We start from the raw sequence: 13632 nt of genomic DNA on the forward strand, positions 1-13632 counted from the left end.
CCACGCTGGAGAGAGATTTTTTTTAGGGCTTTCGCTGCAGTTGGCACATGCACATGAAGCGCCTGGGCCACAGTACGGCACAAAAAGGTGCTCCCCCTCCAGCCGAACCACAAATCCTGCTTTTCCCCACGCGCTTGGAGAAAAAGAAGAAGAGGAGATTGAGAAAAATGTTACCAAGTCAGGAAATCATTCTGGAGGAGGAGGAGGAGGAGGAGTAGTTCCTCTAACCTCATGCATGGGGAAAGAAAACTATTTGCTGACTTTGACTTATTTTTTAATTTATTGTTTTGCCAGCTGCTCAGATAAAAGGACAAAGCTCTGCCTGCTATAATGAGGAAGCCAGTCAAGCATGCCTTTGCAGCATGGAGCATCTGGCCGGGACACCGGTGAAGAGCAGGGATAGTCCAAAGAGTTCACAGGACACATCCTTTCAAATCCCTCTGTGCAACAGTGAGGACCGGACAATTGCTCGTTCATCCTGACATGAAAGTTTAATATCTCCTGGAGATCATTAACTTCAACAGACAGAGCTCTTACATATTAAGGATCACAAGACCTACGATAAAAACTCCCATGAGTTCGCTGATTAAGCCATTCTGTCCACTGGGCTCAAGTCCTCATTGCCCTGGCGTACCACGGCCACCTCCAAAGGCTGCTGCCCTGCACAGAGCATGGCTGCTCTGTGTCGCCTCCGGTCGCCACGGGGAGCAAGGGCAGCACAAAGTTCCTCCAAAACTGGGCCAGTTGGTCCTCTCCAGTTGTTCCAGTCATATTGTTGTGTTTTGGAGCAAATCCCCTTTCCAAGCACAGTAATTTAACGGAACAGCACCAAGCTCTGCTCTGGAATTCACTGCTGCAAGATTTCAAGACCCCGAAGTACAGACAGGGTCAAAGGCAGCCAAGCAACTGTTTGACAGGAAGGTCCTCAGAGGATGGTTAAACATCAAGGTGGACATCAATGGGCCATGGTGTCATAGAATCACAGAATGGTTTGGGTTGGAAAGGACCTTAAAGACCATCCAGTTCCAACCTCCGGCCATGGGCAGGGACACCTCCCACCAGACCAGGTTGCTCCCAGCCCCATCCAGCCTGGCCTTGAGCCCTGCCAGGGAGGGGGCAGCCACAGCTGCTCTGGGCAGCCTGTGCCAGGGTCTCACTACCCTCACAGTAAAGAACTTCTTCCTAATAATCTAATCTAAATCTACGCTCTTTGAGTTTGAAACCATTAGCCCTTGTCCTGTCACCACACTCCCTGATAGTTGCTCCCCACCTTTCCTGTAGGCCCCCTCTAAGTACTGTGTCCCTGTGCCGCGGTGGGGACATCGCAGGGGGAGCCTGACAGGCGCCTGCCCGGCCCCCATGCACATCTGTAGGCGTCTGCTGGTGCTTCTCCTGGGGCCGGGTGGACCTGTTGGCCCAACAGCATCCTGCCTTCCTCCAGCTCCAGGCAGCTTGGGCACAAGCGTGAGGGTGGGAAGGAGCAGGGCTCGCCACCTTGCCTGTCAGCCAGCGGTCTACCCTTTCGCCTGGGGTTGGAGGGCCACTGCCTCCCGGCTTTGCAACGAAAGCTGCTGGCCGACCTTTGTGAGCCTTGTTCTGTCGCCTTTACTCGCTGGAGGAAGCACTTACACCAGCCATCCCACTGCCCCTTCGCAAAGTCATTGTCACTGGGCATGACAGCCTTTTGCCCCAAGTTATGTTGATACTTTGCCCCCGGTTGCCAGCATGGCAAAGAAAACTCGCAGTATTTGAACCTCAGCGAGACTACGAATCTGACAAGTCGAGACTTGACCGGGATGTTATCACAAGGCCCAACAATGGCTTTACACTCAATTACATTTATGGTTTCTGTGATTCATCTAAATGTTTATGGCTTTGTCACTACCTGGAAGTTAAGAAAAGAAAAGAAAAAAAAAAACCAAAACTAAAAGGAAAAAAAAAAAGCCCAGTAATGAACGATTTGCTGGTGCAAGATGCTGGGTGACACAGGAGAAACTGAGCAACTACCTTAGGTGATGGGGAAGAGTCATTTTCTGTGGTGACCCGAGCTATATTTGATTTCTTAGGCAATGTCAGCTTTTGCATGCTACATTCTTTGGCTAATCGCCAGCGTGATGTGTAATACTTTAGCCACACTGTTGTTACTTAATCCTTTCCTAATCTGCAATTTGCGCAAGAGGGGTAAAATCTAAGCAAAGCCACTGAAAACATCTCCACTAATAATTTATCAAACTCGACTTTTGTTGTTGGCAGGAGAGGGCAGTCGGTGGAGGTGAATGTTTTCCCACAACAGCACCGTGTGGTAAACACGGGGCAGCTGATTCATGCCGCACTTATTTTCTGTCATCCACCCTTCATGTCACCCTGATATTTCTTCGAACGATAAGCCTGCGTGTGTGCTCACAACACACCGCCGAGGTCCCAGTTTCATCCCTTTCTGCAAATTACACATTAATTAACCATTAATAACAGTGGGAGTTGCATGCAGAAATCCACACCCGCTGTGATGAGACCGTGCCCCGGGTGAGCAAGTGCCTTATTAATCACCTGCCTTTCAGCGCCAGAGCTGCCTCCGCAGCCCTGCGAGACCAACGTCCCTTGAGAGGAAAGCGCACGGGCGCTCGCCAGCCCTAAGCCTGCCGTAAAGAAAAGCGTTACCTCTCGCTTTATGAATTTTATTTATTTTGGTCCTCTGGGCAGTGCTTGCTGTTGTTAGAAACATGATTGCTTCACACAGTTATGTTAATGTTTGCATTTGACAGAATGTAATTGATACTTCTGCTGCTCCGGCTTCAAAGCCAAATTAGGAAATGAAGTGCTGCACATTAGCTTGTTTAGCTGGTTAAATACTGTAAATAAATACATACAGGGCAATGAAACTAATGAGTTTTCTTGAAGGCATTTTCTAAATAGCTGGCTTCATAAAAAAAAAAAAAAAAAAAAAAAAAAAAGTTCCTGCTGTGAACTCATATCCTGAAGGATTTGCCGGTTTGCTGCAACAAAAAAATTGATCCTGACTGAAATCTGAACTCTGGATTTCACTGGGAGAACAAGATTTTGCAAGTTATGGAGGAATCATCGTAAGAACTGTTGCAAATTTCACGGTACTTTTACCAACAATAGTTCTGAGAGATGTTGCATTTTACAAAGCCATTTTTCGCAAGGGATTAATTCAGACCGTGGTTACATGTCAAGCTATTCTTCTCATTGCTCGCTAGGAAAACATTGTATTTCTAAGAAGCATTTGCATAGGATGTTTCTTTGTGCTGCTAAATCTGCGCAGTGCCATAATGCTAAACGTTGGGATTTTTCCCTGACAGAATGCAAAAGCATGAAAAAAGTGGGAAAAAAATCTGCTTTTGTACAAAGAGATAATCCAAATAGATGTGCTTGACAGAACGCGCTTAGCGCTGATTAAATAAAATGTGTTTTTCAAGTTGTCTCTCAGGCCTACCCTCGGTGCATTAAAGCAGAGCTGGAGAAGAGCATTGCACCAGCCAAGTGCAATCAATCTTCATCTTGCGTAGCTGTACAAAAAATTGTTCTTTTCCCTCTGCCATAAATAATGCATTGATGCAGAAGTGCCTTTGACTGACTTGAAGGTGTTCTCCTAAAATCAGAGTGCTTTTTAGCATAGGTAGAACTGAACCTCTACCAATCCTTCTTAATTAGCTGCAAATAACCTCAGCAGTATCACCTGCTTGGCAAAGAGATGTTGACCTTAAAGCTGAGCCTGCTGAGCTGGCTGTTTTACCTGGCGCTTTAAGAGGAAGCCGGGTTATAAATTCTGCTGTGCTACTTCAAAAGAAAATTATTGAACTGACGCCTAAAACGCAGCCGAGTTGATAAAAATACATATTTAGGATGTAAGATCTATCCTGACTGGGAGGTGGTTTGAGGCCAGTTTAGGATGGAACCCAGCACGTTGTGAAAAAAAACTCAACTTTTTATGTTTTCAGCAGCAAACAGGGGAGGACCGAAGGCTCCCAGCTCTTTTCAGAGAGGCCAGAAATATCTTGCAACTTCGAGACGAAAACGGTGACCAGGTCTGAGAAATACGTGAGAGTTTCATACAGTCCTCATCCGAAAGGACCATTTAAAAATAGACAAATTATGACTCTCTCAAAAAGAAATGTATGCATTGCATAAATCAAAGTTCTCACACCCACCATCACAGTTTAATCACTTAATATGCTGGTTCTTTCAACACGCTCTGAAACTTTGTATACAATAATACAAACGATGGGGTTACGAAGCAATAGCAATTTATTCTGCTGTACAAACGGATGTTGCATTATAATCCCTAAAGCAACACAGAGGCTGTTTGCAGATGTTACTACAATTTGGCATTTATTTTAATTGCTCTGCAGCGTAGCTCGTGTGAAATAAAGCCATGGGATGACCTACACATTCACCTACTAAGAGTGACTTAACTGCAAGGGGAAAGAAAAAAGTGTTTTGAAAGTTTTCAAGGTTTCACCGAAACACGAACCTCCTGCAGTTGTTTTAAAAGGATGCATCAGGGCTTCTGTCCAAGCCCAAAAGCACGGTAGGGCAGCGGGTAATTCAATCAGCCAGGCTCTGCAGCGCATGTATTTTTACAAGGCTTGTGATAATAACATCAGTAAAGTAACTTGAGATATTTCGGTGTCTGACATTCACTCAGCAAGTGCTGAGAAAATTTGTGCCTACTGCACAGACTGCGGGTTTCTCAGAGTGGGAGTCAAGGTGCCTAATTAAAGTCAGTGCACTTTGCCTCATCACTGACCGGGTCCCTAGTCCCTCCTTTTCCCTTTGCACTCCCCTTCTAACAGAAAAACCCTTGTTGAAGTTGCTCCTGCTCAAAGAGCTGCCTGGAAGCAGTTGCTCTGGTGAACAGATTTCAAGCAAAAGGACAAAGTTAAACATGAGGCAAAGTATAAATAAAAATCAAGACTCTCTTCCTCCTCCTCTCTACTTGCAAGCGATGATCTCACCGCTCGGGGTGGATTACAAGGGTGGCTTGATCTCTTTCAGGAAAGCACATTCTCTAACCTTGATACTGCTGCTATTTATACTCCTCTCTTCTTGCCACAAAGGAAAGCAGCTCTAATCATCTTTCCCTTCGTTTTTAACGGGAGCACTGGGTGGCCTCCGAGCTGCCTGCTGGCAGCGGGCTCAAGCTCCTGCCCACGGCTCCCCGTCAAAGCCAACGCTCTCCACCCCTGCCTCTGCTTCTGGCTGCTCCCCTCTAGCCACCTGAGATCTGATTTTCCACTGGCAGGGCGACAGCCGCGCGGTGCCGTAGCGTTTTCTGCTCACGGGGCGCAGATGGAAGTGAGGGCACGTGCTGAAAGGCAAGAAGGTTTCTGAAGTTCAGAGGCAGAGCTGTAACTCCTCTCACCCTTGTTTGCCAGATGAGCAGGATACCCCGTTTCAGATAGCTCTGGGGACACCTCAGGCCCTTTCCACCCCCTGCCCCCCCGGCATCTCCACAGGGACTCCCCCCAGGCAGAGCTGGGGGAGTCAGGGCTCAGACCCTGGCACCTCAAGCACAACGGGGCAGGTACAGGGATGGCAAACGAGCTGATCCTCTCCTCCGCCAAACCCCATTTTTCTCGGATTAAACTGAACTTGCTCAAGCTGCGCTCCCCTCAAGAGACCATAAGAAATGGGGACAAAAATTATGAAACCAAGTTTATTAAAACTTTCTACAAGTCAGACTTTATCATCCAGGTTTCCACATACATATACATATTTACAAGATGGACATAGTGTTTTTAGCTTTTCTGGCAGAGTTTTCTACCAATATATACAAATGTACTGTTTTTCATAGAAGGGTTAAACTGTATCACAGATACAAATGTCAAGCAATCATGAGAGGTTTAGTGCAACGGAGAGCTGTAGCGCCCTGCTCTTAATGCTCATGATTCTGTCAAGTTAGTATTGCCAACAATAATTCACATTAAATTGCTCTTCGACACCTCTTATTAGGACAAGTACAACAAAACAAGAAAACAAAACCCCAAACAGTAAGGTATGTACAAAGTACACAGTCCATGAGGTATACATGGTATTCTTGCAAGGTGTGGTGGGACTGCAGCTTGCTGGGGGTTAACCCTTAAAATGACTTCACTCGAACTGTGCCGTGTGGGGGCACACGTCACCCACCCCACAGCCATTCCAGAAGCCCCCGCTCTCGCCCAAGGCGAACGGACATCTCTTTGCATAAGCCACTGGACACAAATGTGAAACGAAGCAGAAATTTTAGGCAGGACTAAGCTTTACTTACCCCCAACCCAGGAAGCTAATGATTTAGATATATTCATTATCCACGCACATTGGAAAGACTATGAATAATCATGCAAAAAAAAAATGTTAAAGAAAAACAAAAAACCATAGCCAGAGGCAAACAACATACCTGAATAATCAACTAAGGGCGTATGGAGATTTTACTCTTAAGACTAACTTTCTGGGGGACTGGAGGGGGAAAGAGGAGAGGGGACGTGATGTTTTTAAGAGTTGAACCTGTAGGAAAACACAGCCGTGTTTACATGTACTGTACAAGATACCCCTTATCGTTTTCCAAGGGAAGGTGCCCCAGCCGATAGTGTTACGGTTTGGTAAACGGATATGTTTTGGCACTCAGAGCTAACGAGACCTGCTACTTGACAAGCTCGCTGAGGGCATAAAGTTATGTAGGCTATGCCATGGTAATGTGAGGCTTAAGTCTATTTAAAATGCTTTCCCAGTCAGCAAATGGAATTGGAGGGGATCCGGCTTGGAGATCCACTGGTTTCTGCTTCGGAAAGAGCCACAGCAGTGATTTGTCTTACAGGTGGATCTAGGAGCTTCATGCCTCCGAAAGCAAGCTCAGCTGGAGCAGCAGCCGTGAGCAGGCAGCTGGCTGGCAGGCGCAGACCTCCTTCCCTCATTAAAGTGCGCTTACAGTCAGGAAGCTACTTACGAGCCGGCCAACGTAGCATGCCGCGTCGATTCCCCTCTTTACCCGTTTCTGTCAGATTTGCTCCGTTAGAGGTGCGCCTCATGCCCCCAGCTCCCTGCGCATTGCGGCCAGGGCTCCACAGCCCCGTGGGCACCGCGGGAAAGCAGACAGAGCTTCCTTTCTGTCTCACGCCTCGCCGGCCGTAAGATTCCGCAGCCAAGACGTGGCCGGTTACACCGGCGGAGGACGTGGGAGGCAGAAGAAAAGCCAGGTGGCCTTCACAAAGCTGCTCGGGTCCTCCAGGGCTGGTGGGACAGACCTCCCAGCAGAGCAAGAGGATGAAATTCTGAGTACACTCAGGGAGCGGAGATCTGCAGGTTGGCATTTATTTTGAACAAGGTCACTTTTCTGACCATACTGGCACTTTAAGATGCTGTCGAGTTTGCAAACGTGGAAAAATGAAACGCTACGAGGATGCCGGATGTGAGAACCGCCAAGAGTTTTTGGGGTTAGCAGAAGAAGGAACTAATATCATCACTGTCTCCGTGGTATTCTGGAACAATTTGATCCGAAGTTCCCGTCTCCTGGTCTGTATATCCAGGCTCCAAGACTGCCTCGAACCAAGGATGAAGCAAGATCTCCGGAGCAGTGAGTCTTTCCGAGGGTTCCCGCCGCAGGAGGCTGCGGATGAGGCATCGGGCTTTGGGGGAGACGTGGTCAGGAATGCAGAACTGTCCACGTCGGATTTTGGAAAACAGAGTGCTAGGGTCCGAGTCATGGAAGGGATAGCGTCCCACCAGCAGGGTATAGAGCATCACTCCCAAACTCCACACGTCGGCTGATTTTCCAGAGTAAGTCCCTGTCGTGTTTAGGATCTCAGGGCTGACATACGCCGGGCAGCCGTGCTTGTCTGAGAGCGCATCGTCTTCGCCTTTGATGATGTGTGTGTCTTCCAGGCTCTCCAGCCGCAGCTGAGTCCTAGGGAGAGCACGAGAGGAACCCGCAGGTTAGAAAGAGCAATGCCCAGGCACAGGCGAGCCCGGCGAGCCCCCCCCCCGCCCCCGCAATCCCCACTCCCCTTCTCCTGTCGGCATAAAGAAAACAAGAGGAAACCCTTTTTCATTTGCAGCGGAGAAGTTGCCTGGACTCCTGGAGCCGTGTAATGGAAGCACAGCTACGTGCATCGGGGAGGCGTTCGGCGACACCTGCCTATTTACTGGGGGCTCTAACAACCCAGGGGGCTCTCGTGGAACACCAGCAAGTCACCTTCTCTGCGTGCAGGCTGCTCGGCAGTGGCAGGGGGTTAATCGGCTACAGGGCATCCTACACGCCGCTATTTGCGGCTCAGGCTTTGAGCAGACAGCGTCCAGCCGGGCGATTCTGCAAACCGCAAAGTCCCGCTCCCTTCTGCGCTCGTGGGAACCATCGGCTCTCCTGAGTTTTGCACTTTATGTTTCACTTTTATTTTGTAATTCTTAGTCTTTTCGCCTTTCTAGAGGGTACGGCTGCACCCACCACCTCCCCGGTGGAGACGGATCCCCCCCGGCCTCCCGTCTCGGGGGGGAAAGGGGAGCCTCGCACCAGCAAGGCAGCCATCAGCTCGCCCGGGAAGGGCTCTGCGCCGCCTTGCCGCCCGCTGGGGTGTAGATGCGTTGGCTGCAGCCTGTCCTCGGCGTGACCTCGCCAAATACCCATTGGTTCTGCAAACGGAAAATATGACTCAACGAGAACCGTGGGCCCGGGATTGGCTGTGGGAGCCCTGAAACTGCACCTGTGCCGGGGAGCCCGAGTCTGCCTGCCATTGCTTAACCCTCTTCTTGCCAAATGGGATGCACATGACACTCGCCTGTGCAACGCATTATTTCCAAATGAGCGAGACTGTGTGCAATGTAACATTTCAACAAATGTTTCATCTTCTCATGGGCGGGAAAAGCTGCAATAGTTTCCTTCAAAGGAATTACTTTCTTTGCATGTCAACATATGGTTGTTTCTGTTTAAGGGGGGCAGTGCCGGTTAATTTTCTGATCACATTTACAAACGATATCCCGAAGAAGCATTAGCCCCGTTAAAAACAAAAAACAACAACAAAAAAAACAAAACCAAAAACAACAAAAAAGCATTTTCTTCTGCTTCAGTAATACCACTTCCAGTTTCATCAGATTAAACACAACTCCATTACAGCTTTTACTTATTTTTTTTAGCTTTCCACAGGATAAGCAGCTATTCAGAGTCAGTTTTGCTGATTAAAAATGTATTTCTGGCTCTACCACGTGCAGTGAGGCACTACAAAAGCAGCAAACACGCCAGGGAAATACTGAATTATTTCCCTAATCTAAATTTAACAACTAGATTCCGGGTCTCCTCGCTATAAACCTAGGCTTTAGGCTCAGTTTTACCAAAGTGCTTTTCTCTAGTGCAGATTCCCAAAGCAGTATTTAACCATGTCCCACCTTCCCTCCTGTGCATGCCCGCACCCACGGGCGCCGGGGGCACCGCCACCGGTAGTGGAGGAGGGATAAAAGCCTCAAAGGACACAGCTGGTCTTTTGTTAGCAGCCTAACCCCGCTCGGCAGGGGATTTCAGTGGGGAGACCCCTCCTGAGCACCCCTCTCCCGACCCCAGCGCTGTCACAGGGCAGCTGTCCTGGGCACAAGGAGGGACCAGAGCTCTGGCCCCTCACACCTCCTGCTCCCCCAGCCGGGCCGTTCCCCCTCCCCAGCACAATGCCTCGGCATCTCTCCTCTCCTTCTCTCTGCCTTTTGTTCATTCCGCGCTGAACGAGCGGCACAGATGACATCTTCTGGCACTAACGAGCATCCAAACTATCGCCCCTTCCTCTACCAGCACATTTCACTGAACTGCTGCTGAATGAGAGGAAGCTCCCGGCGAGCTTCCTCCCCTTTCATCAGTCGAGATCTAACTAAGAGTAAGTGCGTACCGGTTAGATCCGTGACCTACTACACACACGTGATGGGACCTACTCGGATCGCCCGCAGCTGACACGGCCATTTCCACTCCCCGGGACGCTTTCTGCGTCTCTGGATGCGGCATTCCTCCCTCCCCACTCACCCCAGGGCTGGCTGGTGACAACCGCTTACCTTTCTTCATTAGAGAAAACAAATTTCCTGAGCTTGAGGTCACCAAGTACGATGGCCGACTGGTGGCAGTGAGCTACAGCGGAGACGATCTGCTTGAACAGCCGGGCAGCCTCCTCTTCCCTCAGCCTCTTGCAGCTCCTCACGTAGGAGTGCATGTCCCCAAAGTCCTTTTCAAAGAACACATAGGCCTTGGTGTCCCCAAGGATGACTTCGACAACCCCGGTGATGTTTCTGTGTGATGGCAGCTGAATGTAAGGGCGGATCTTGTCCTGGTAGTGTTTGAGGGGGAACACCTGTAAAGAGGAAATTAAACCAAAATTCATTCTCAAGGGCGCTGAAAGCAGCCGCTCGCGTAGCGACTCTCCCCAAACAATGACGAGGGAGCTGGAGGGGAGCCAGCGCTCGGCAGGAACGCCGTTCAAAGCGGTTACCGAGACCCTTCCTGTTCATTTTACACCAAAAGGGGAGGGAAAAGGGGGGGGAAAAAAAAAAAAGAAAAAAAAAAGAAAATAAAGCAAACCGCTGTCCCCAAAGCCTTTTGGGGGAGGCACTCCGAGGTCACCCGGAGTTCCTTCCAGCTCCCTCCCAGCGCCTGCAAATCCCCACGGGCGGCGTTTCTCACCGGGAGGATGTTTTGCCAGGCTCTCCCCGCTCCCGCGGCACCGGGAGGCTTCCCCCCCCCCTCCCGCCGCCCCTCCAACGCTGCCCCCCGCTCCGCGCCCGCGGCGCCGGGCGCTCACCTTGCAGCGCAGCTCCCGGCCGGAGCTGACGCTCAGCGCCCTCGACACCTGCTCCCGCTCGGCCAGCGGCAGCAGCAGGTAGGAGGCGATCAGGCTGGGACCCGCCGCTCCCCCGGCGGCGGCGGCGGCGGCGGCGGCGGCGGCGGGAGAAGCGGGGGAACAGGGCGACCCGGGAGCGCTGAGGCAATCCGGGGGTCCGCAGTCGGCGAGGCGGGGGCACTTGGCGGCCGGCGCTTCTTCGGCGGGGCCGTCGTGGAGGGGCGGGAGCCGCTTGGCCGGGGCGCTGCGGCAGCGGGCGGCCGGCAGGAGGGACGCGGGGCGGCTCATGGAGAGGAGCGGGCGCGGAGCTAGAGGCGGGCGGTGGGGGCTTGGCGCATCCCTTCGCTCTCCCCGCCGAAACCTCGGGCCGTGTCCACCATCTGCTGCCGACTCCGCGCTAAAGTAGTTGGAGGCTTTTAAAAAAAAAAAAAAAAAAAAAAAAAAAAAAAAAAAATTAAAAAAAAAAAAAATTAGCGAGTCTCCTCCTCCTGGCCCTGACGCACGGGGAAATGGGAGGAGGGAGGCTCGGACACGCCTGGGTTGCTCCACCCGCTGCTCTCCGCGCCCCCGGGCCCAGCGGGACGCGCAGCCAGGCGGGGCGGCGGGTCCCCCGCCGCCCCGCCTGGCTGCGCGTCCCGCTGGGCCCGGGGGCGCGGCGGGGATCCCCCCCCCACCCCCCCCGCCGTGGTCCGGAGCGAGGACATTTCACGTCCGACTCCGGTTCCTGAGGATGGCAGCGCTCGGGGCTCACCCCTCGCTTTTGGGGTTCGCTCCTGGCGAGCCCAGCGCGCCCGCAAAACCCTCCAGCCTCCACCGCCCGCCCGTAAGCACGAAGGCGAAGAGGGTTTTCTAGCAAAGCGAAGAAGCGATAACGCAAAGTCAGCGGGGACAAAGGACGAGCGCCTCTTCTGCCAAGGCAGCCCTGGAAACGGCAGGAGCGGGTTTATCCACGAGCGGGTGTCAGAAATTCCAGCCGCCGCCGTGGTGCTTTGGAGACGGCGCCGTGCGATGTGTAAACCCCCCCCCCCAAAAAAAAAAAAAAGAAGTTAAGCCAGGCTAATTGTGGAAGGAAGCTGCATTCCCAGGAGCTTCTCCTTGACACATTTGGCCACCGCTTTCCCCCAGTTCTTGCTTTTCACTAATCACTAATTAACCACCGTTCGGCCCAAGGTTTGCATCACGAAGCTGTTGTGCGTTAACCACCGCTTGTTCATGAGCACAGGCTTAACGTGCACCGTCAGAAACACTTCACTTTGGGTGTTTCGTACGTTAAAACCATCTGCTCTCCGAAAAAGGAATAGCACCGAGAGCAAGCAGCTGAAGTGACCTGTGAGGAGCAGAGAGTCGAGCTCAGCAGCCACCATCGGGCTCAGAAGTGTCGGTTTAAAGGAAGAGTAAATAGATTTGCAGCCAGGACTGTTAGTAAACAGAAGACAAATGAGAGAAAACCAGGCAACAAGTCATCCCTGGAAAAAAAAAAAATGCAGACAGCTGTAGTTTTGACAAGAGTGTTTCAGAAGGAAACTCTCCAGCTTTTCTGTTTACATATATGCAAATTTTCTGTAATTCAGTGCTGAGGCTTCCCTAATAACACAGGGAGCCTGCATTTTGTTATTCTGTAGGAGCAGTTCCCATCCCGTTTTGGTTTCCCGAACCTATGTCTGTGTAAGCAGCAGAGAGGGCCCAGGATGCCCCCCTGCCCCGAGCGCTGAAGCCCGTGGTGCCACGCATGCAGGTATTTGCTCAGATTCCTGATAGATAACTGCACAGCAAACCCGTGCATGCCTTCAGCTACTTCTAGTGTATTTTAAGAAACACATGAAACTCTTGTGCAGGATGACTCATAGCATAGCAGTCCCATTAATGCATTTAAACATAAAACGCATATGCCATAAAGGGATATCCCAGGGCCTGCATTTTCCTTTTTTTTTTTTTTTCCCTCAGAAATACAATTCCATTAATGTCTGCAGATTGTTTCTGAGCGATTCACCACAACGCTCAAAGCACGCTGTTTTATTTCGTTCCTCTCATAGGTAAAACACGCGTTGAGTATCCATCAGACCTTTGTTTTACTTTACCCTTCCTGGAAGTTTTATGAGTGGGACGCGCTGCTGGGTGAATTTAGCTGGTAGGATGCTGCATGTGTGGGCTGCTTCCTACATCTGAGGTGGTGCAAGGTATGTGGGGGTGTCAGTGCTTTTGGGGGCAGGGGAAGGGTGTAGACACATCAAAATAGCAATGGACCTACATAAACCTACTCACGGGCATTATTAGCGTATAACAGCATCCCCTGTAGCGCTCTCAGACTGAGATGCGGCGTGAGCAGGAGTGAAGGTGTCAGTGTAAAACCCAAGTGCTGCACCTGGGGTAAGTACGTGCCCTCAAAGATCCCCCTCTCTCAGCTCCTGTGCCAGCTCGCTGTCCCTGTGGAGCAGAAGGGCCGTACTGAGGATCCACTTGCATACGTTGTTGGAAGACGTATTCTGCACCTTCCCAGCCTCCCACCCATTTAAAGCCTCTCAGAATCCACCTAAAGCTGGGCCTATGCCACCAGGACCAGCAGAGGTGCTCGGTTCAGGCTACTGGCAGCCAAATGGGGGATGGCACCCACTGGTCCTTAAGAAGGGCAAAAAGCCCCCCTCGTCATCCTGTCCCCCCAAAAAACTATCGTCTGGGGCGTGAGAGGGGAGCAGAGCAGAGGTACACCCAGCATTGCACCCCAGAGTCCTGCCACAGGCTCCTGGTGTCTGGGCAGCCTCTTCTCACAGGGACTCCCCAGATTTCACGCTCTGTGGGGGTGTCCCTGCTAACTGGAGCAGAAACTGGGCAT

The 13632-nt window shown here is 51.1% G+C and overlaps 1 protein-coding gene across 1 annotated transcript; it reads right to left on the reverse strand.

Annotated features, from left to right (window-relative positions):
• Positions 1-5663: 5663 nt before the first annotated feature.
• Positions 5664-11090, reverse strand: TRIB1 (tribbles pseudokinase 1). The gene is made up of 3 exons (XM_086465369.1): positions 10764-11090; positions 10024-10316; positions 5664-7903 (listed from the first exon to the last, which is right to left on the reverse strand). The coding sequence occupies exons 1-3, from the start codon at positions 11088-11090 to the stop codon at positions 7435-7437; spliced, it is 1089 nt and encodes a 362-aa protein (XP_086321495.1). The 3' UTR covers positions 5664-7434.
• Between the last annotated feature and the right edge of the window lie 2542 nt (positions 11091-13632).

The sequence above is a fragment of the Leptosomus discolor genome, chromosome 5 (assembly GCF_034619465.1).
Source record: "Leptosomus discolor isolate bLepDis1 chromosome 5, bLepDis1.hap2, whole genome shotgun sequence".
In the NCBI taxonomy this organism is placed as follows: domain Eukaryota; kingdom Metazoa; phylum Chordata; class Aves; order Leptosomiformes; family Leptosomidae; genus Leptosomus; species Leptosomus discolor.

Coding starts and splice junctions, on each gene's coding strand:
- TRIB1 (XM_086465369.1), bottom strand. CDS start 11,090: ATGAGCCGCCCCGCGTCCCTCCTGCCGGCCGCCCGCTGCCGCAGCGCC. Junction 10,317..10,763: donor GCCGGGAGCTGCGCTGCAAG/GTGAGCGCCCGG, acceptor TCCTCTTTACAG/GTGTTCCCCCTCAAACACTA. Junction 7,904..10,023: donor GTTTTCTCTAATGAAGAAAG/GTAAGCGGTTGT, acceptor TGCTCTCCCTAG/GACTCAGCTGCGGCTGGAGA.